At 39.4% G+C, this 22,030-nt stretch overlaps 6 protein-coding genes across 10 annotated transcripts; 3 read left to right on the forward strand and 3 right to left on the reverse strand.

The window, feature by feature from the left end:
- Positions 1–348: 348 nt before the first annotated feature.
- Positions 349–4,532, reverse strand: LOC116187779 (O-fucosyltransferase 19-like). Its single transcript, XM_031516709.1, has 8 exons — positions 4,039–4,532; positions 2,426–2,501; positions 2,236–2,303; positions 2,043–2,131; positions 1,779–1,911; positions 1,436–1,665; positions 749–1,225; positions 349–607 (listed from the first exon to the last, which is right to left on the reverse strand). The coding sequence occupies exons 1-8, from the start codon at positions 4,387–4,389 to the stop codon at positions 349–351; spliced, it is 1,683 nt and encodes a 560-aa protein (XP_031372569.1). The 5' UTR covers positions 4,390–4,532.
- Positions 4,533–6,665: 2,133 nt separating this feature from the next.
- On the forward strand, positions 6,666–8,297 carry LOC116188511 (60S ribosomal protein L35a-1-like). Its single transcript, XM_031517923.1, has 5 exons — positions 6,666–6,798; positions 6,914–6,949; positions 7,272–7,500; positions 7,588–7,630; positions 8,082–8,297. The coding sequence occupies exons 1-4, from the start codon at positions 6,767–6,769 to the stop codon at positions 7,627–7,629; spliced, it is 339 nt and encodes a 112-aa protein (XP_031373783.1). The 5' UTR covers positions 6,666–6,766; the 3' UTR covers position 7,630; positions 8,082–8,297.
- A 3,302-nt stretch (positions 8,298–11,599) lies between these two features.
- LOC116188510 (probable sugar phosphate/phosphate translocator At3g11320) lies at positions 11,600–14,284 on the forward strand. The gene is made up of 4 exons (XM_031517922.1): positions 11,600–12,334; positions 12,964–13,067; positions 13,380–13,608; positions 13,703–14,284. The coding sequence occupies exons 1-4, from the start codon at positions 11,894–11,896 to the stop codon at positions 13,847–13,849; spliced, it is 921 nt and encodes a 306-aa protein (XP_031373782.1). The 5' UTR covers positions 11,600–11,893; the 3' UTR covers positions 13,850–14,284.
- A 132-nt stretch (positions 14,285–14,416) lies between these two features.
- LOC116188509 (proliferating cell nuclear antigen-like) lies at positions 14,417–16,253 on the reverse strand. The gene is made up of 4 exons (XM_031517921.1): positions 15,818–16,253; positions 15,553–15,705; positions 15,153–15,250; positions 14,417–15,062 (listed from the first exon to the last, which is right to left on the reverse strand). The coding sequence occupies exons 1-4, from the start codon at positions 16,134–16,136 to the stop codon at positions 14,646–14,648; spliced, it is 987 nt and encodes a 328-aa protein (XP_031373781.1). The 5' UTR covers positions 16,137–16,253; the 3' UTR covers positions 14,417–14,645.
- Positions 16,254–16,648: 395 nt separating this feature from the next.
- On the reverse strand, positions 16,649–18,822 carry LOC116188040 (LIM domain-containing protein WLIM2b-like). 2 transcript variants are annotated; one of them, XM_031517149.1, is made up of 6 exons: positions 18,668–18,822; positions 17,993–18,236; positions 17,764–17,863; positions 17,628–17,662; positions 17,445–17,534; positions 16,652–17,115 (listed from the first exon to the last, which is right to left on the reverse strand). In XM_031517149.1, the coding sequence occupies exons 2-6, from the start codon at positions 18,125–18,127 to the stop codon at positions 16,888–16,890; spliced, it is 588 nt and encodes a 195-aa protein (XP_031373009.1). In that variant the 5' UTR covers positions 18,128–18,236; positions 18,668–18,822; the 3' UTR covers positions 16,652–16,887. The 2 variants fall into 2 exon arrangements, with proteins under 2 accessions (XP_031373010.1, XP_031373009.1); XM_031517150.1 differs by lacking the exon at positions 18,668–18,822 and having other exon boundaries at positions 16,649–17,115; positions 17,993–18,257.
- A 194-nt stretch (positions 18,823–19,016) lies between these two features.
- On the forward strand, positions 19,017–22,018 carry LOC116188037 (uncharacterized protein At2g39910). 4 transcript variants are annotated; one of them, XM_031517143.1, is made up of 9 exons: positions 19,017–19,261; positions 19,342–19,879; positions 19,974–20,060; positions 20,312–20,502; positions 20,592–20,787; positions 20,991–21,055; positions 21,198–21,299; positions 21,392–21,491; positions 21,643–22,018. In XM_031517143.1, the coding sequence occupies exons 1-9, from the start codon at positions 19,215–19,217 to the stop codon at positions 21,652–21,654; spliced, it is 1,338 nt and encodes a 445-aa protein (XP_031373003.1). In that variant the 5' UTR covers positions 19,017–19,214; the 3' UTR covers positions 21,655–22,018. The 4 variants fall into 4 exon arrangements, with proteins under 4 accessions (XP_031373003.1, XP_031373005.1, XP_031373004.1 ...); XM_031517145.1 differs by having other exon boundaries at positions 20,592–20,697; XM_031517144.1 differs by having other exon boundaries at positions 20,622–20,787.
- The last annotated feature ends 12 nt before the right edge of the window (positions 22,019–22,030 follow it).

Below are 22,030 nucleotides of genomic sequence, written 5' to 3' on the forward strand. Positions count from 1 at the left end.
ACTCAATCAACACTTTATTGTGTTAAAATTATGGGAGATATTGCTCTCGCAATTCCGGGAATGCAGCATTAAAAGTTGATTCTCCTCCCAACAAATGCGTCTTCTATGATTCGAACTCTTGTTCTCCTTTTAGGGATTCAGGTTCACCACTCTAACCAACAGCTTGTTGGTTCTCTGTCTTCCTCTTTATCCAGCACTTCCAACCTATGATCAATATCTTTCTTTTTGTGCATTCCTACCCTAAGCATTATACTACCTCCTAATTTACAGGTTTCGGTATATCTACATACTAGGTATTCGCATCGAAGAAATTACTCCATCGCCCATCCTATATGTGTGGTCCTGATCTCACCCTCTAATATTGGCATGGTCGACTGAGGGCTTGAACTTAGTAATATCCGGCGACATTGCGTACCTGTCACATATGCAACCCGGAAACGGATTAGCGTAGAAGGATTCCTCTGACTTCATCCTATGGAGGCCTCCTGGTTGCCTTAGCTTGGGCAGTCCTGTTCGTCCTGCGTGGAGGTTCCTCACCCTTACCAAAAACCTCTTCCAAGGTGTGAACCCTTTGTCCAATCGATCAACCAATTTCACAAAGTCCGGCCTGTAAGAAAGGGAAACAACACGTTTTACAAATCTGATTCGCATGCAAGCCATGTAGTAATATCATACTAATTACTAAGCCATACTTCTTATAGCGTAAGCGTATAAAATCGAGATAGTATCAATAGTTGTGGATACATACTGGTATGGGCTGCTTGTTTTGAGAAATCCTTCAAACTTCCGATGACCTTTGACAGCTTTGGCCATGTTCCCATCAAATGTGTACACGAAAACATCGCTCTTCACAGCTACGATGTAATCCAATGCGGCAAGCTTGTTTTGGTGATGCTTGAAGGGCCTCAACTCGTCCTCACTGGCCAAGTTGAAATGGTTGTAGAGGTTCGGATACTTAGCTTGGAGAGGCCCTATCCCTTCCTGCCCATAAATTTGACCCGCTACAATATATATTCGAGTCGAGGGAGGGTATCCTAGTGCCTTGAGGAAAAGGGCAGCCTCCCTCGGTGTCAGGGGGCACCCGCCCCTATGTCGTTTCTCCCAGCTATTGATCTCTTTGTCCTTCCAGTGACTCACGCCGTACCTCATCGCCTTGAGCTCCTTAGCTTCCGCCGAAGTGAGGTTGTGGCTGCATCCTGTAAAGGCAAGCATGTCTTTCTCATATCTGTGAAATTTAATAATGTAAAGTGTTAGCGTAATAACGTTGAAAAAAATTAATCGAAAAAGAATAATTATAGTATTGTCAAGTTAAACTGATCACAGACTATCTATAATATTGAAATAAGGTTTTTTTTTTCCTTTCTTATTTTAAATCGCATATGAAACTCGTCGTCAGCTATTGTTCCAAATATGACATTACATTTTGATGCATTACCTCAAGTGAAGCGCAATATAAGGTTCGCTATTGTTCCTCAGTCTATTCACAAACTTCTTCCCGAGCTCTTCAATATCGTCAGCGAATCGAAGTGCCTCAAACATGGCACGGCACCGAAGCCTCTGAATTGCAGTAGACAGGCCGTTATTGACGAGGCGAGAATCGGTGTGCGTGAAATATATGACTTTATTCCTTCGCAACAAGGGCACCATATTTCTATAATAATGTGGCTGTTTAACACAAAAGCCAACCAACATTAGCATAGAAGAATGAATATACTTTTTGATATTCTCGAACTTTTATAATATTGATTGAACAATGAGAACCTTTAACTAGAACTTACCTTCGACCACGAAATCGGTGCCCTCCTAAGAGCTTTCACGGATGCAAGTTTTGGTGGTAGAGACTCCACAATATCAATGTCATCCTTCAACACGTCCATGAAATGCCTCCAATCGAAAATATCTTTAAAATTACTGAAAAATTAAAAAGCAATAGATAACTTCAGCATATTATTTCACAACAATAAGCAACCAATCTTAGTTATTTTAATATTATGTTTTTACTTGTAATTCTATCATAGTTACATAAACAGTAAATTAATTACCTTGAATCTGTCCAAAATGAATTGCTATCTAGAGTTGGGAGAATAAGAGTCGCGTTCATGAGTTTCGCCACTGCAACCATATCGCTAATCTGCACAATTAGTAATGAGATATGACATCAGCAAAACAAGACCCGGTTTGGTTTAAAGATAAAAAATGTAAAGAAAAGAAAATATGACCGGATTAGAATTTTACCCCGAGTTTCATTTGATTCAATCCGCCATTAGCATGGACTTGAATGTAGCCATTAGAGTGTCCACTCTCTAAAATTATTTGAAAGTGATAAGGATATCAGGAGAATGTACTAAATAAACACGAGCGAATTGAAGGCATTCATAACGGCATAAACTTTTAATTAGCTGAATAAAATTGAGGAATGTCTTACTTGTCTCCTTCCTTGACCGGTTGATACATTTGTAGTATCTTCCAGGTTCGATCGGTTGGGTCCAAAGGTCAGGGATCTGATATTAACAAAATGCATAAAAAAAAAAACTATAAGAATATAAACAAATCCGTTGACTGTTAAATCAGTTTTAGCAGAAAATATGCCAAAAGCATTTAAGAACAGATAAATTGCTTGAATGAATGCTAACTATATTTGTCTAGAAAATATTTGACATTGTCAATTGACATTACTAACGCTTTCAGTGATAGAATAACAAAGCCTAACGACTTCAATATTTAATTAAATTAAAGTTCCATGCCAAAGCATGCATGTGTTCTTAAATTTTGATATATATACATGTACTCGTGAAAAGACTGCCAAATCCCACAAGTTTTTTAAGGGGAAAATATGAAAACCGAGATAGACATTATTCATGAATCAAGATATTTCTATAATCCCACATGTTCATACAAAATACTCCTACTTACTATATTATTATTGTTGTTGTTGTTTTACAAATCTTGAACGCGGAAAAATAAAAAGAAAAATCGACCAAAAGGGTGAAAATTTAGCAACTTCTGATTTGAATCAATTTCTTCCGCTCATCATATCGGCTCCTTCACAATGAAAAGAATAAATGATTATATATATATATATATATATATATAAAGAATTCTCTTTTCCTATATAACCTCCTCCTTATCTCCTTTCCCGCGCCAATTTGTACATGCTCTCAGCCGAACAAGAAGTTGGGGGAGAAAAAAAAAACAGAGAAAACTATCAATTTGGTCTTCGAAAGATCATATTGTCATCAACTTCGTCCTTCAAAAAAATTTTGCCCTCATTGTGGTCCTTCAAATATCATATTCCCATCAATTTGGTCCTTCAAAAATTTTTACCATCAATATGGTCCTTCAAAAATCATATTGCCATCAATTTAATCCTCCATTCAAAAATCGTTAGAATTGCTTAATTTTGTTAAATAATTTCTAGAAAAAAAATTAGACAGAAGAAAAACTGTTTTCTCTAAATCTCTCTCACACTCTCTTTGTAACACTCAGTCTGTATATGTTCATGTTATAAATGTATGTATCTGCTTTCTTTATTCTTTTTTTAAATATCAATGGGAAAAATGAAGATGAATGAAGATGGAGGTGAAGATGGAGACTATTAGGCGGTTGACAGAATCACAACGCATGTGTTGGAGTAAGAAATATTATTAATTTTTAGATTTAGAAGATATATTATTTTCTATTTTTTTATATTTTTTATAGAATTATTTGACTGTATTAAGCAATACCAACAGTGTTTTCAACGGTGGATTAATTTGATGGACACAATGATCTTTAAAAGACCATATCGATGGTAAAAATCTTTGAAGGACTAAATCGATGGTAATAAGATTTTTGAAGGATCATATTGATAGCAAAAATCATTGAAGAACTAAATTGATGGCAATAAGATATTTGAAGGACCATATTGATAGTTTTCTTGAAAAAAACTACCAAGAACACAACCCAATCTACTCTCATATAATTTCAATTCTTTTTAATTCTTATTGGAAAAAAATTCATCAAAAAAAAAAGAGGAAAAATTTTTTACTAAGGCCGTACCTCGTGTATGCCCGGGGGCTTCCGACCCTCGGGATCGTTCTTATTCTGTACCACAGCGTTGTCACCATCACTTTCTTCATCCGATACCACCACGGTTTCCTCCAAAGCTTCGTGGCGATTGCTGACCACATTGTTATCGAGCTCTCCCATGTGGCTCACCACGGTGAACTTGCACAGAAAGGAGAGGAAGCCGAAGACGGCCAAGGCCATAACCACCCTGCGTACGCTCACCGTCCACAGAAGGGCGGGACGAATCCTCTTCTTATTGGATGGCGCCTTCACCATGTCGCCACCGTTGGCATGCTCCTCGGGGTCCTCTTGCGGCTCGAGCAGCTGTCTCCGCCTTGTCATGAATCAATGCATGCGTTTGAATTGATCGAACCCACAAATCGAAACAAACAAGTGTATCAATATTTCGAGAGCGAAGATGAAAATTTTCGTCCTTTTTTTTTTCTTCCAGGGAAAAAAAAAATTGATGGTGCTTTTTTTGGAGATAGTGCCTTGTTGAAGATGCGGTTTTGGAATAATGGGGGAGCGTAATATGAGGAGAATAAGGAGACCAATGGTTCGTGAAACTTTCGGCTTTCTTAGCTCGCTCGGCCACTTCCCTTCTCCATATCTTAACCTGGCGTAGCTTTAATCCGTAAGGAAGGAGGTGAACACGAATTTGCATCCAGAGAAGTGCACTGATTGTAAAAAAGAATAACGTTTAATACTCGATCTCTAAGAATAATTTTTTCTTCCAAAAGAAATTATTCTAATTTTTGAACTTACTATCTGTAACTCCTTATATCGTTGGTAATAGTTTTAATAATTTTCAAATAAAAGATTATACCACACAAATCACTGGATTTCAAAATCTTTTGAGTGTTCCATATCTTTTACAATAAAATAGGGATTAATTGTTTGTCACGAATCTGTTTTAAACGATTAACTATCAGAAAAATCAGCTTAGTTAATGGAACAAATATTGATCTTTGACCCCCAATTGATATCGATTCATTGTCATGATAAATTATGGTGTGTATATATATATATATATATATCCGAAAAATTCTGCATCTAGAAAGAGAATGATAGTCGCCGATGCAAAGGGATATAGTCATTCTCCTCATACTTAACATATGTCCATTTTCTAAATGTGGTTGTTGAATTATCTATCGATCGATTTCCTAAACAAAACAATCACCTCGTACAAATTGATTGATCTATGCTAATTCGAGAAGTTTAGAACCCATTTCAAGTTATCTTGTCACCTATAAGAAAGACCCCCGATCTGTTCTTGTGGAGACTGCTACCGCGGCCATTTTTAATGGACATGAAATATATATAAGTCAGTGAGGATTCTTCCGGTTTCTGGACTAGATTGAAGTCATCGAACAATCCCAAACTCGAACATTGCAGCATGAATTTCCCAATTTTATTGGATGTCCGAGGAAGCGTGATATGTGCATGTTCATAATGAGATTATGATTATGATACGAAACACGACTTTAGGGCCCTGGGTAGGATCTTATCTATTTCCTCCACTATATCGAAAAATTGGGCCATTAATCCAAAAATAATCGGGAGCAACTAAAGCCCGATTCATTTAATTCCAAAATTATTTGTGTTCGTGAAACCTGCATCGTCCCTCCCAACTATCTATGCCACCCCCCCCACTTCGCTTCGTCCATCCGATAATTTGTTTTTTTTTGTTATTTTTCAAATAATTGAAAATCCTTCATCCCTATTTATCCAAAAAAAAAAAAATCTTCATCCCCAATTCATTCTTATATTGTATTAGAGGCTTTAATTTTAAAATAAAACACAGATATCGCGGAAACCGCTAACATTTCTGATTCGAACGTTTGATTGGCAATGAAATAGTTACTTTTTTTTTTTTCGGTGTCAACCATGATATTCGGAAGTCCAATTGGACCCTGATTAATCCAGTTGAGCCAGATCGACCCACTAAGGGGTAAAACTCTCTAAGCGTTGATTTTTTGCATTCACCAATGATTCGAACCCGAGACTTTATTTAAACGGAACAAACGCCGAACCACTTAAACTAACCCAAGTTAGTGAAATAATTACTAATTTGGAGCAATTGTTTGTTGCTGTTCTATTTTAAACGATGAGGGCTGTTTACATGGTACAAATATTGATCTTGACCTCAATTACTCAATCCATTGTCATGATGAATTCTTGTATTGATTGCTGAAAAGTGTATGCCTCGAAAGAGGATGTTATTCATCGATATTTATTCAACTCATGCTTAACACACATACATGCACTTCTAAATGTACAACGGTTGAAATTGTCTATGAATCAACTTCTTAAATAACTTCACCTCCTCTACATAGAAACTTGAACTAATGACAATTTATTTTAAAAAAAAGGTCACATAAGTTTTCTGAACTAATGACATTGCATATTACAATTTTATCTTATGTCTTCACAGCAGCATGATTTTTTTTTTTTTTTTGGGGCTGAAACTTGAAAGCATGAAATAAACATGTAAATAGTAATGAGATTACGATATGAAACTGGACTTTAGGGCCCCAGGCTACAATCTATCTCCTTACATCTAAATAAAATTGGGCCGGCCAGCCCAATGCTATAGAAACCAGGCCCAATTCATTTCCTCAACGTATAAATTCGCAAATTAGGGTTAGGGTTCCTCATTGCCGGCTTCACAGCTTCGCCCACAACCAGCAAAAGAACGAGCTTTGCATCGGAGGCGAAAATGGTGAAGGGTCGCCAGGGAGAGCGAGTCAGGTGCCCTTCAAATTTCGTGTTTTTCCCGCATTTCAGCTTATAAAAAATCGTACTTTGATCCGATTTCTTCTTCCTTCAGTTTAATTTATCACTTTTATTATCCAATTCATTGCAGACTCTACGTGCGAGGGACTGTCCTCGGCTATAAGAGGTAATTGTATTGTCTTATACGTTGATTAGATGGAATTGCTGGTAGAGGGCAATGTTGAATCTGCGATTTCAGGGTGGCAATAGTTTGGATTTAGCTTAAAGTATAGTTCTTGCTTGGTATTGTAGCGCTTTCAGCTATGCCTTAGCTTCTTAGCTGCTGCTCTGATTGATAAGAAGAAATGGGTCTTCTTGTTTGTTCATTTTGATTCTATCTTGAAAAGGAAGTAATTTATGCGTACATGTTGACCGGATTAGAGGAACAAAAGTTGTGACTGGAAGTTAGTTGGAAAATTCTGGTTTATTTATTTACTTTTTCGTGACAGGTCGAAGTCGAATCAGTACCCGAACACATCACTGATCCAGATCGAGGGAGTGAACACCAAGGAGGAGGTGGCATGGTACGCCGGGAAGAAAATGGCCTACATCTACAAGGCCAAGGTCAAGAAGAACGGGACTCACTACCGTTGCATCTGGGGGAAGGTTGCCCGGCCCCACGGTAACAGTGGCGTTGTTCGTGCCAAGTTCAAATCAAACTTGCCTCCCAAGTCCATGGTATTATGCTCGGATCATATGCAGTTTTACAATGATCTTTTTTGATTTTTTTTTTCTGATCGCGTGTTTTTGTCGTGTCACTTGCAGGGAGCTCGGGTTAGAGTTTTCATGTACCCCAGCAACATATGAGGTACCTTGCAAAATCTCTTCTGTGCTTTTTTCTGTTTGGTTGATTCAGATTGCTTGCCCTCACAAGAGGTTACCGTTGGATATAGGAGAGTCTTTTCTTTTACTTACAAGATTGGAAATGAAACTGTGGTAGATTTAGGTAGAATAGACTGCTTTTGACTCGTCTAGAAAGATTACATATTCGTGGAATCTGTAGCAATCAATAGGCTTGAGTGAAGAGCTGTCCCAGGTGGTTCTCAATGTAATTAGGTTTTTTTAAACAACTTGCCTCGATCTCTGTATCTGTATTTTCAATAGCAAGCAAGATGTTGTGGCTGTGTAGTGAGCTTGACGAGGTTCTCATATAGCTTATGCTCAGGTTATCAAAGAGAACCTCCCCCCGTATGTATACTACGTTTTAATCACTTTATGTTTGCTCCGTTTTAACGTTCTGGTCTGTTTGTATTCTGCAGCTCCTGGGCACATGCAGACACCATTGGAGTCTTTGCGGGCATGAGGGAATCTATGCTTCTTTCAGCGTGCGCTAAAATAGATGGTTTTCGGCTTTTGCACTACAACTTTAAAGTTTTGGAAATTGGTAGACTTCCTTTTAGTTTTTCTGTAAGGCATGGACAACCTTGTAGCTGTGACAATGAAGTTTTGCCTATTACGAGTTTCGATTTCAGCTACGGCCCTCCTGCTTTAATGTTTTTTTTTTTTTTTTTTGATGAGTGCTGAATTTTATTAACCAAAGAGAATGTACGTAGTACACTTATTCAAAGAGAATCATTAAAAAAATTATATACATTAAGATCAAAATTTGAAACTTCTAGTAGTTAAAGATAATTTACGTGTAGATTTTAGATTCGGAATATATCGGACTTTAAGCTGTAGAAGATCTGTAATTTGCTGCAGCATGGAGGAAATAGTATTGCATTTCTGTTGAAAAAATAAAAAGAAAATCTATAGACAAGATATTTGAAAAGACGTATGTGCTATATGATATTTATCCTGCGAATTTTGCTTTTCAACCGCGGTTGTTGCCACCTGCAAGCATCGTTTTTGAGATAAAAAGCCTACTCTTAGCACTTTCCTGCATTGTTGTTTTTAATTATTTTCAGTTTTATAACAAACAAGGGTTCAACGGCTTTAAGTGCTGAATCTTTTTAACTGCTCTACGATTCATGGTTTATCCTGAAAAAGTAAAATTGCTCTTTCTGGTATTAACAAATTAATTAGTTGTACATATGTTATGTTCTTTGAAAGGTATAGGAGGATATACTCTTCCAAATAATTCGCACAGTTTTTATCATATATATTTCATAATTTAATATTTTTTTTTCAAATCTATTATGTGTTTTAAAAAGTGTCAAATCTATCATATTATTTATATTTTTCTCCATATCTCGCCATTATATTTTCGTCAACGTTTAACGGTTTTGTCACTGTGGTCATTTTATCTGGAATAGATTTCAAAAAAAAATTAAAATCGTGTGATGGATTCGAAAAAAAAATTAAAACCATATGATAAATTTGTAGCGTATTAACATTTTAATTTCATTAACGAAAGATATAACGGCGGGATAAGTTTTAAGAAAAATACAAATCATGAGATATATTTGATACTTTTAAAGCATATGATAAATTTGAAAAAAAAAAGTTAAATTATATTATATATTACGTAATTTCCTTTGATTCACAGTTTCCCATTATTTTTCTCTCTTTCTCCTTTTCTCTCTCCTCTTTCTTATATGAGAAGCTCCAAATCTCTCATCCCCCGGAAAAGCATTTTTCCCAGCTTCTTTCTATTTTGAATTAATTTTATTAATTAGTATAATAATTAATAAAAAAAGTCTTTTTAATTGTCATGGAAAATTATATATATATTAGAAAATTATGTAAGAATAATTATAATTTCTAGAGGTTTTGAAAAAATAAAAATAAAACTACGTATCTTTTATATAATTACATGCGAAACATAAGCACAAGTGGGTCCCGACCCAAAAGGTCGTTTGATTCTTCATAGATGCTCCTCGCACGATCCAATTCATCGTTAAGGAAAAAAAAATTAATATATCAAGAAGAGAGTATGATTTTGGGCCGGCCATAGATGTATATTTTTCTCCTTTATTATTTTTCAAAATGGTTGAGTTAAAGTTTTTATTTTTGATTTGAGAATTAAAAGGAAATGTATAATGGAGAAAAATAATTCTTGACTTTTGTTAATTTATTTACTTAAATTCATCAATGTCAAACGATGCAACAACAAGCAAAGGGAAAGGGGGACATATAAAGAATACCCATTACACATCATGATCATGTGATGTGCTTTCCTTAAATTACACAAATAAAGTCGATGGCAAGTCTCAATTAGATGCTCGCATTTTTTTAATTATAAAAAAGAGTCTACGATACGATATTCATTTAATCTCATAGAAACCATTTCAAAAATGCATTATTCTCATCTAATATAGGCATTAATAACACAAGGGGTTCTTTGAAAACGATCATCGTATCTTTCAATTCTCACAATAATAATTTAATTTTCTCGAATTTAGCTATATTTTGATTTGCTTTTGTTGGAGCAATTTGTCTAAAAGACATATTTTCATAATTGAGTATGTGGATTGCATAAAGCATCAAACAAAACGTAGAGAAAAAAGGTCAAAATTTCTCTTTCCTTATCCCATCCTACACACCACATCTTCCCGATTCCGTGAACCTACATGCCTCCGAATCGTTAAACTTTCCTCCCTCCCTAAAAATCTTCTTTCAAATCTTTTAGTTGTAATTTTTGGGAATTTCAAATCTGCAATATTAAATTTATTATTTCGATGATCTTTTGGTCTACATTACCTAATATATTCAGAAGCTCAATCATCCACGACTAATCTAAGTTTAAGTCAGATCAGCCAGCTAAGAGGTCAAGCTTTCCCAATAGTTTCGATATTTTATATTAAACTAATCGTTATTTCGTTAATTTGAAACCGAGTTATCAAAGTAAATGACATCTCAAACACATCTTAGGCCAGTGAATTTTCAATTTCATATACCAAATACCTAAAAAAAGAATTATTCAATATGAAAATGATACGGTTATCAAATTTTAATCGCACTTGATAAATTGCCTTTTGGGACATAGTATCCGAGGAAATCATCACGAGATGAATGCTATACCTAGCAATGAATGAAACTGGCGCTATGCAAGATAAGAAAATTACGATGCATTTAAGTCGGTCTTAACACGTAAATGACAGGGATTAACTAAAATTTTTAGTGGAGCAATATATATATATATATATATATATATATGAGGATCATCGTGACTGGCACATGCAGAAATGCATGATATCATATCATAATTTGCGCATGATAAGTTGCCTTTCAGAAAGGGAACAAAAATGATAAATCTGGTAGAATCCGTGAGCAAATTATCACGCGATCAATCTGTACTTGGAGTTGGAGATGAAAATGGTGCCATAAAAAATTACAAACGTTGATACAATTAAACTAGTCATAGTGAATCGGAAATGTTGTTGTCCATGCAAAGTACTGAATTAGTTACTATAAGATAATTGTTGATTGCATAATGAAATTAGTTGTTTGGAGGTAACAATATGAAATTATCGAAATTAAAATTAATACTTAAATTGGCGAATAAGTTGAAATAATTTTCATAAGTATCTATTAATCAGCTATAAAAAAAATAAAAACGTTCTTAACGTCAAAAATTAATCAAATCGTGATTTTGAAATAATTCGCACTATTTAAAAATCAGTCTAATAAACACTTACCAAACTTCTACGGGACTCCTAATTCCTAAATGCGATATTATTATTATTATTATTACTATTATCATTATTATTATTGTTAACAACCTATTATATGATTTCTCCTCCTCCTGAAAATCATTAATCAAATACGATTAAAGAAAAAAAAATGTCCACAGCTCATCATTGTCATTCAATTAACCAGAGCAGCGATCGCCTGCAGCCGGTTTCACCTGTGCCATCCCTGCTCTCATCTCCTTCCCTTCCCTTTCCCTCCCTGCAATCCATCTTCTATTTCCCGGCGAGAAGAACTCACATCACAGAAGCCTTCCCATTATTCTCTCTTCCCTTCTCTCTCCGCTCTCTGAGCCTCCATTGCCCAACGAACGAACGAACCAACAATGGAGCTCGACAGGACCCAGATCCATGGCGGCACTGCGGCCTCATAGCAACGCCCACGTCCGCCTGTTCAGATCTCACCTCACCGCCGCCGGAAACGGTAAAGTGCCAGAGACATGAAGCCCACAAGCAAGCTGTTCACCTTCGTGCTCGTTTCGTGCTGGTACTCGTCGAACATCGGGGTGCTGCTCCTGAACAAGTACCTCCTCAGCAACTATGGCTTCAAGTACCCAATCTTCCTCACAATGTGCCACATGTCCGCCTGCTCCCTCCTCTCCTACTTCGCCATCGCCTGGCTCCGCCTCGTCCCGCTCCAGCACGTCCGCTCCCGCCTTCAGCTCCTCAAGATCGCCGCCCTCAGCCTCGTCTTCTGCGTCTCCGTCGTCTTCGGCAACATCTCCCTGCGCTTCCTCCCCGTCTCCTTCAACCAGGCCGTCGGGGCCACCACTCCTTTCTTCACCGCCATCTTCGCCTACCTCATTACCTTCAAGAGGGAGGCTTGGCTCACCTACGTCACGCTGATTCCCGTCGTCACCGGGGTCATCATTGCAAGCGGGGTACGTAATTGCATTTGCAATGAGAATCTCTCCATATTCAATTGGATATTTCGAAGCCATTCAGGTTTGAATTTGTTATCCGGAAGATTTTACATTTTCTGTTGAAATTGATTCTTTATGGTCCTTTTGATAGAAATGAGGATCGGGCTAATATGGGATGTTGTTGTGTTGCAAATGGTTTACGTGCTTATGATTTGGAATGTCCCTGTATGTTCATGTTTGAGCTGATTCCATTGGATTTCCGAGGTTATAAAGGTTCAAACTTGTTAATATAAGACCTACGAGGCTTTTGCATTTAATGTCGAATTTCTGTTCCGTCATCCATCTGATAAATAGGGACATAGCACAAATCTGGTTGCTGATACTCTGTTAGTATTGCAAGTGAAATGGGTACCACGAGAATGTGGGTGCTCTTGAACTTAACTGATCTTATTAGATATCTCAAGCTTTAATCTTTCGGCATTTTGAGATTCTTTGAAATAAATCTGCTGTATGCTGTCATCATAGGCTTGCTTCTGTTTAGTTTCAACGATTGTTTGCAAATCGACCTTATCTGTCTTCCAGCCCCTCCTCCATATCTCGAACAAACTCAGAGATCCTCATTCGTTCTAACCTTTGTCTGACCACAGGGTGAACCAAGTTTCCATCTCTTTGGCTTCATAATGTGCATTTCGGCTACAGCTGCTAGAGCCCTTAAGTCTGTGCTACAAGGCATCTTGCTTTCCTCTGAGGGGTAATTCTCTTTCTCTGCCCTGTTTGGATTCCCAATCAAAAAATTTTAACTTTAACTTTAACTTTAACTCAACACACTACACAACAAAAATACATATTTCCCAAGTCAAAAATTTTAACTTTAACTTTAACTCAACACACTACACAACTAAAACGCACGTTTTCCAAGTCAAATTTATTATCACATCTCATTTGTCATTTTCCGCACTCAAAATCAAAATCAAAATCAAAGTTACCTTTTAACTCTGAAACCAAACGCACCAACATGTATTGTCTTGCCTCTTCTGTGATTCTGAGAACATATTATGTACAGGGAGAAGCTGAACTCGATGAACCTTCTTCTCTACATGGCTCCAATGGCTGTTCTATTCTTACTACCGGCTACTCTTATTATGGAAGAGAATGTAGTTGGCATCACTCTTGCTCTTGCGAGAGAAGATGTAAAGATCGTGTGGTACCTTCTATTCAATTCATCGCTTGCCTATTTCGTGAACTTGACTAACTTCTTGGTCACGAAGCACACTAGCGCTTTAACTCTTCAGGTACACCTTCTCCACACCAATATGACCCCTACCATGATTTGATACATGGCCTAACTTTCCATGTGTTGACCCTGTTTTCTGTTTTCTCTGATAGGTTCTAGGAAACGCTAAGGGGGCTGTGGCAGTGGTAGTCTCGATCTTGATCTTTAGGAATCCTGTCTCCGTGACGGGAATGCTCGGTTACTCGTTAACTGTAATAGGAGTAGTCCTTTACAGCGAGGCCAAGAAAAGAAGCAAATGATGAATATGTTTATGTTATACTAGGAAGATGTCATGCTCGATATGCCCCATTCCTTTTGTGCCACCAGATGGGGCCCATTTTCGTGGAAGCACTCGAGGGAATTGAAAGAGATGCACCGTTCAGGCGGTAAAAATTTTCGTATGCTGTTCTGATTTATTTTAACCCGGAAGCCCAGGAAAAGAGTAACCATCACATTGCTGTCACAGAAATTAGGTCTAGGAAAGAAGGTTGCAATAAGCTGCAGATTCATACTTTTATCAATCAAATTTGATATGTTCTAGTTTTTGGCTTTGGAGATATGTAATTTCATTCTTTTCTCATTGCAAAGTAACTGAGAAGGTCAGATATCAACACTAGACAATGAATTTCCAGTGTTAAATTTTCTTCTTATGGTTAATCAATGGGAAAATAGCTGTTGATTTCAGCTTCCTGTCCTGTGCTTCAGAGAATCAATCTAAATCTTGGTCCTTCCATTAGTTAGATGTAAACAAGAGTCCTTTATATTGTTTGGTTTTATTTCGGTTACTACTGCTCTAAGTATCAGATAGAGTGTCTCAGAACACGATATTGGAGAATGCAGAAATGCCGAAATGTTTCGCGAGAGAAACCAAAAGATTTACATCATAAAGTTTGGTATGTCACGACGAAATAGAATCCGAATACTATCCCAATCGCCAGTCAGAAGCTATTCAACCCTTTAATCACAAAATCACTTCACCTCTACTGAAAGAGGAAAGTGCAAAAAGGTTAGAAAGGAAAGTAAGAAGCGATTCCAGCGATCTAATTTGTACCGCAACTACTCTGCATCCATTACTTCGACTACGGTTTGAGCTTCCTCCTTGGGCTTCACTTCCTCAGGAGAATTGGCTTCCTCGACTGGGATGACTTCAGTCTCAGGCTTTGCCTCCTTTTTAGGCTTAGTTTCAGTTTCTGACTTAGGCTTAGGCCCCGCCTTCGGTCTGGTCTCCACATTGGGCCTTGCCTCGGAGGTGGCCATATTCTCCAGCTCTTCTTCATCTATCTTCGGAGCCAAATAGAACCTTATGTAGCCCATCTCTGCAATCTTGTACTCCACAACCACCGGTAAGTCCGAGGACAGGCTGAGGGTCACTTGGTTTGACAGGGGAGTGGCCTTTGTAAATGAGTTTATGTACCTAAGAGCGAAGGTCAGAGTGACGGGCTCCTCCATTTCTATGATAGTAGCATCTTCAGGCTGTATAGAGCACGGGAAATGACTCCCATCAAATTCATAGCAGGAAACTAAAGGCGGCTACAAGGATGAATCTTGAAATTGAAACCTAACCTTATCGACTGAAGTGTTCTGCCTGCAAACAATGTTGGCACTGCCGATGTCGCCTCTGGTCGAGAACTTCACACCCTCCTTTGTCACTGATATTGCAACTAGATGCATCATAAAAAGATCACTTAGACTAGCACAAATCGAGCTTTCTGATAGATAAGAACTACAGAATTTAGATGGCAATGCTAAATCTGACAGACTGCTCCGAATCTTAACAAATTTCCTAAGATGTTCGATAGCTCACGTGGTTATTGAACGAAAATCTACAACTCATGTCATGATTGTACAGTTAACAACTCGTAGGAAAGAGGAATTGCAGATAAAATTTTTACTTTTATCCCTACTCAATCAGACATTAATTAATGAAGTAAACGCAGCAGAAGAGATGAAGAGAAGTGATTACTAGTGTCGCCGATGCCGCTAAGGTCCTTGCAGATCCTGGCAAACTCAGCAGAAGGCATCCTCACGATAGCTTGATATTCCGTGTCCGGTATCCCGAGATGCTCGCTGTCGATGTCCATCAGCTTCATTTCAAAATCGGCGATCTTGTCCTGATCTTCCCATCATAAAACAACACACGCAGAACATCAAATTAGTACCACTTTCACTGTATAGGATGACTGAGAATAGGAACGGAGAAGCAGCCATGTGATTCGATTCTGTCTTACTAGGGCTCTCGAACATGAAGGTGAGGGAGTCGCCGCCGTCGTCGGCCTTGAGGGTGATAATGTCGTCAGGGCCAGAGCACCGGAGCACCTTGGCCATGTTGGAGAGGTTCAGCCCCATGGAGATGTTGCGGTCGCAACGGTAGTGCTCGAAGGCCTCGGAGCGGAGGAGAAGGGACACAAGAGCGACGTGGCTGGAGTCCATGGCCTGGAGGGAGAAGCCCGTGGCGGAGCAGTCGAAGTTGGCGTCGGTGACCAGGTCCTTGATCGCCTCCAGGAGCTTCTTCAGGAGGCTCCCCTGCACCAGCCTCAGCTCTAACATGGTGGAAAGGTTAGGGTTTGAAGATGCTGTGAGATTCTGGCTATGGAGACTGGAGAGAGAACTCGAACAGTTGCAGTGGCGAATGGGAGAGCGAGCTTTAATTTGGCGGGAAGGAATAGCGTTGGCGCCTCAAAACGGGAAGACACGACGTCGTTTTATTTCTCTTGGGTTCTCTAATTAAGATGATGGAGCTCTCCTTTAAATTTTTTTTTATTATTTAAGATTAGAATTAAAAAAAAACAATTTTCATTTTATTAATTTATTAACTTATGAGGATATACTTGTGAACGTATATATGCATATATGATGTTATACACATTCTTGCGTTAAAGCTTTATATAATTTGTCTCAGTGTAGTCTAGGCAAGAATTTGAATCCTGTACGATATGGTGATCAGCTCATTGCAATGGATTCTCATATTTTTTTGGTTATCGGTTAAGATCTTCTCCGGTTTCGTTAATCGTTTCGAATGTTTAGAATGTTGATAGGTTGGACAGCAGAAGCTTTTCATTAAATGGAAGAGAAGAAAGAAGTCTGATAAAATTTTGATCAGTAATTTCTTACAACTCAGGGGCACAATATCCCATTTGATCAAATCGTCACACAATCCAATGAACCGGGTTCTTTTCGCAAAGTCTCTCGCCAAAGAAATCTACGAGAAGCTTTAACAAAACGGAAAACCAGAACACGCAGATGAAGCCGGAATAGATGCATTTAGCAAATGAGCAACAATGGAAGTTAGAAGACGGTCTTAAGATTCGGGAGTGTCTGCTGCTGCTGCTGCTGCTGCGGCTGTACGCTTCATCGAGGCGGATTTAATGAGGTGGTTGTAGCTGCCCTTCTCCTTGAAAAGCTGCGAGAAGTGGTGCTTGCAGTACAGGATGCCCTCGAGGGCAGCATAGTTCGAGGGAGTTATCGGGCAGCCTCCATGGGAGCACTTGAAACACGATTTGTGATAGGTCTGACTCTCCACTGTTACCTGTAATTACCAACGACTTGTCACTGATGCCCAGAATATGGAAGGGAACTAAAGTCCATCTCAAATATGCAGACACATATTCGAGTCAATCTCGAGCATTTTAATAACAGAAATTGACCTGTCCTGAATCAGATATGGAGCAACATCGGTCAAACATTCACTGAATAAACTCAAAGCTCATAATTTGTCTATTCCCACTAGTCGCGACACAATCAACCAAACTAGAAGGTTTCCACGACATCTTATCAATTAACATGACTCTTATGCAACATGCTTCAACACAACAACGGGCATAAGAATTAACACTGCAGGGAGGTGAATAGGCTTACCTTCTCAAGAGGGTAGGCGGTCTTGCCGCAGGTTGCACATTTATCTTGTGTACCGGAGAACATGCTTGCAGCCTTGCCAGGCAACCTCGTCTGAAACCGAAAATAAGATGCAAATTAACCGTGGTAATCAATGGAAAGAATCCGAATAACACAAGTTTGCCCACTGGATCAAAATATGTTTACCAGCTCTGGAGTAAGCTTCTCAGCTGACTTTGCAGCTGTTGACAATAAAACCCATTTCAACTCGTGGGCATGAAAGATAACTGTCAAGAAATTATGGACACAAGCACAGAAGGGGATAAGACTTGAATCTACTTACGCGACTGAAAGTTCTTGCTGAAATTGCCAGTCTCCTTAAAGAGCTGTTCAAAGTGAGGCTTACAGTAGAGGACACCCTCCATTGAGGAATAGCTACTCAACTGAAAAAATTGAGAACTCAAAATGTTGATCTCGATCACATTAATGAACTTATATGACATATAAACTTCTGATTCGAAGTTCTACTACATAACAGTAATCTAATTTGCAATTTTGTTACTGATTAATACCTTCAAAGTCCCCTTACAATGACTACACTTGAAGCAGGACTTATGATAAGCGACCCCATCGGCCGATATCTGCTCCACGGGATATACAGTCTTCTCGCAAGCCTTGCACTTCACCTGGGTACCGATGAAAGACATTTCTTCCGAGTTATCAGATCTAACTTAGCAGCTCAACAATCCCGAACACGGGCAACCGTTGATCTGATCCCAGAAGAGCAGATTCGCCAGCACCGAGACTCTCCCTTTCCTGGACATTAGAGAAATGAGAGATCACAATCAAGGCTCACGATGCCAATCATCCCCCAATCTAGCCCTATTTGGAAAACGAATAAGGCAAGAAATCAGAAACCCATCAAAGCTAGATCTTTCACAGAACATTCCTCCCCCATTTCCTCCCTTTCAGTATTTTCTTCCCGTAATGGAAGTCCCTGAGGCGATGCTTCCTAAATTACTCCAGGAAAATTCAATCCGGTCTGAATTAAAGAAAGAGATCGACACGAAGAACTAATTTTTAAGCTAAAACCAAGACATTTGACTAGGTTGCTTGCAAGCACGCTCGTCTAATCGAAGCATGTGATTCAAAGCAAACTACTGATCACACATTGGGCAATCTGAATAAAGCTTGTAAATTTTGAACATGGTTCTAAGAAATGCTCCAGCACCAGACATTGGGTTTACCTCGAATAAACAAAGACCCAGATGGACAGACTGATCGTGAAAATGTCTGGAGTAAGACGTCTAGATCGGCCGGTTGCTTTATGGTCCAGAGAGAGAGATTGTGTTTAACGGGGAAGAAAGGAGGAGGAGGAGGAGAAGATGACGACAATGATTGTGTTTTGAGAAATATCTTCGCTGGAAGCTCCTTGTCTCGTTCAGTTCATCCCTGCCCTCTCTGCTGGCTCTTGGCCATGTCCAATACACCCGGGCTGTCATGGGCCTGTGAGGGAGACACGGTTGTGGGACCCGCTGAAAGTGTTCTGGGCTCATCTACGCCGGGATCTTGTAACTTTGAAAATGTCCCTGATGGAGTACCACGTTGGAGGACTGGACTGCAATGGCGAATGAGCATAATCAAGGGCTGAGATTCTTCAGCAGGGATCGGACGGTTGGGAATCCACCACGTTATCACGCAGCAAGCAGCAGTACCCTTATGGTGCTAATCGGAGCGAGTAATCGACTGAGTTGGACTTTGCCGAGTTGAGAACTCACCTGAGCCGAGCCTCCCATGGCGGACTCGAGCTCGCTCTCAGCTCTCCGTGATCGTCTTGCTCGGTAAGTCCCAATGACCCTCCCAATCCTCTACCGGAGCTCAATGTCAGCGAAACTTCCAGTCTCATTTCCGTCCGTTTCAGGTCATCGGAGGCGATTCTGGAGTCTCTTTCCCGAGCAAGCTACACGCCGCCACCGCAAGCCTCGGACTTCTGCGTGAAATCCGCACTCGAAGCTCTTCTCTCGCGCGGAGCCGCCATTGAGTCCTCTGCCATCGCCGAGGACAAGCTCCTCACCTCAATCAAGGACTTCGCTCTTGCCTGCGCCCTGTTATCGGCCTCGGAGTCCTCGACTCACGATTTGCTTTCCTGGATTCCCCCAACTCTATCGTCGACCGCAAACTCCGCTCTTGGTGACCTCGCAAGTGCTTACGTTGTGTGTTTCGGCGAGAGAAATGTGAAGAGCTTGGGCGAATTGGGTGTGAATATTGGAATTGTATCTGAAGTGAAGAGGTTGGTGATTGAGCTGATGCCTCTGGTCCTATCATCACTAAAAGACACCATTAAGGAGAGCTCCATTGATACTTCTGATGATGCCGACGGTGTGTCGGCCGCATCAGCTAGAGTCCCTGTCGGTCACGCCATTGTCGCGGCTTTTCAGTTCCGGTGGTTTGTTACTCAGGTTCGAAGTGATTTTAATCAAAACCAATGTTACTGGAGTGATTTTGTATGATATGATCTTGCTGTAACTTGTCATCAGCTTCTGTTTGCATCAGGTTGATTATCCCAATTTAGGAAAATTATGTAACTTGGTGATTCCTTGTGCGCTCACAGCGCTTGATCACTGGTCACCTGCTGTCAAAGTAAGTTATTTCCGGTATTTTTCATTGTATTTCATTGTTTCTGGATAATGCCCGATCATTTACTTTATGTTCAATCGGCTTAGAGCTGCAAGCAACTAATGTTGCAGTAAGAGAGTATGAATCCTTAACTGGGATTCAGTTTTAGACCTTTCCCTCAGTTTTGGAATAAGAATGGGCTTACGAGAAGCTTAGGCAGCAACAGTATGACTATGAATAGTTCCATAATAGCCTGTTCTTTTTGCTTACCTTAGGGCCAGGGCATGATTAGCTTTATCCACCTTGCAAGAAATGTGAATGCTGCAGAGCTCAGTTGGTATGAGGATGTGATTCTCGATGCATGCTGCCATAATATTGCTTCCGACGATGAAATATGGTGCCATGTGGTCGAGATGTCGGTGCTCCTTGTGACCTTTACACAGAAGAGCAATCCACGAAGCCCCTGGTAAAAACCCGTTTGGCTATGTTCATCTCAACTTTGCACTTGAATTTGCAGTTAGTTCAGGGCTGCTCGATTCTTTTGCAACTTTATAGGTTTGAGAAAATACTATGCGAGATGTTAAGCCATTTGGAGCGGCAACCGAGGAGTAAGGAGCGTCGCGTCGCTTGGCTTAAGTCTATCGAACCATTGCTGAAAGGTGTAGGTCTTGTGTTACTAGCTCATTTTAGACGCATCTTTCCGCTTATCTTTCGGTGGATGCATGCTGATGATGATGAAACCGTTCTGCTGGTATGAACTTTGGGTTTGTTATTTAATGTGGTTTTCTTCCATTTACCTGCTACATCGCCTTCTTCAATAAGATGGTATCTCTGTGGTTTAGCTAGTATATAGTATATTGAACTCAAATTTTTTTACCAGGAAAAACTTTTTGCATTTTTTTGTAACAATCTCGATAGGCTCTGAATGAGATTTTATCCCTCCAATCCATACAGGTTCTTGAAAGGGCCCATACTATAGTAAAGCTAACATGGATTAGGAACACACCATATGTTGAAAGGTGGGAACTGAGGGACCTTCATCGTCCATGCTCAACCTCCTTGTTTCCCATTACATCGTGTTAATCCTAACAAATTCTATTAATGTGAAATCAGCTTTTGTGTTTCCCTTTTACGATGCTTTTACAATTTGTAATCTGTTAGATTGGTGGACGAGCTCACTGTTTTGTACAAGGAGGCGGCGTTGAGAAGAGCCCGAGAAGAAATCAGGATTCGGGTCATTCAATTGCTGATTTTGCTTCAACAGTATGATTTCTTTCAGGTTGACATTTGCATGAGATTGCTTTCACATATTCTCTTTGTGATCTTACTATTCTTTTCTCTCCATGATTACAAAGGTGTAAAGGAAGTCAGTTCAAAGCAGCCTGGGAGAAGCACAGGAATGACCCGAACTTAGTTACTCTTGCTTCATCTTTGAGCGGGACACCTGAACTCGTGGTAAGCACTGGCCTAATGCTACGGATTTGGATAGCAAATATTTGGCGAAATTTAACTAGCTTGCAACAGTGTCTGTCATAAGCTTTTCTGTTTCATCAGATTAACTACGCTGTATTCGTAAATTATGGACTTTAGTGAATATCTAATGCAGGCTGTCCAGTGATGGGAATCGACCAGTTCCTTTTATTTGTCACTCCAAGAAACAGGCAATGTTGTTGAGCTTGATTCATATGGCAGCTTATTGACAGTGGCTGGACTGAAAAGACTGGTCGGCTGCAGTGGGACGATTTCATCCTAGTTGATAAAACAGATCACATGTTCGATCAGATAGCAGCTCGATTGCTATTCACCTACTGCTCAAAACTTGTACCCTAGGTGGATCGAGTATCTAATTCGAAGATTGGAGACCACAATAGTTGCTACTGGAGTGTATATTTGCGAGGATCTCCACTCTTGGAGGATTGAATTGACTATCATCCCTAATAAATGATTAGAATTAGCATTGTATGGCTCCGTTGCAGGAAAAAGCGCGAATACAT

The sequence above is a fragment of the Punica granatum genome, chromosome 8 (assembly GCF_007655135.1).
Source record: "Punica granatum isolate Tunisia-2019 chromosome 8, ASM765513v2, whole genome shotgun sequence".
Classification (NCBI taxonomy): Eukaryota; Viridiplantae; Streptophyta; class Magnoliopsida; order Myrtales; family Lythraceae; genus Punica; species Punica granatum.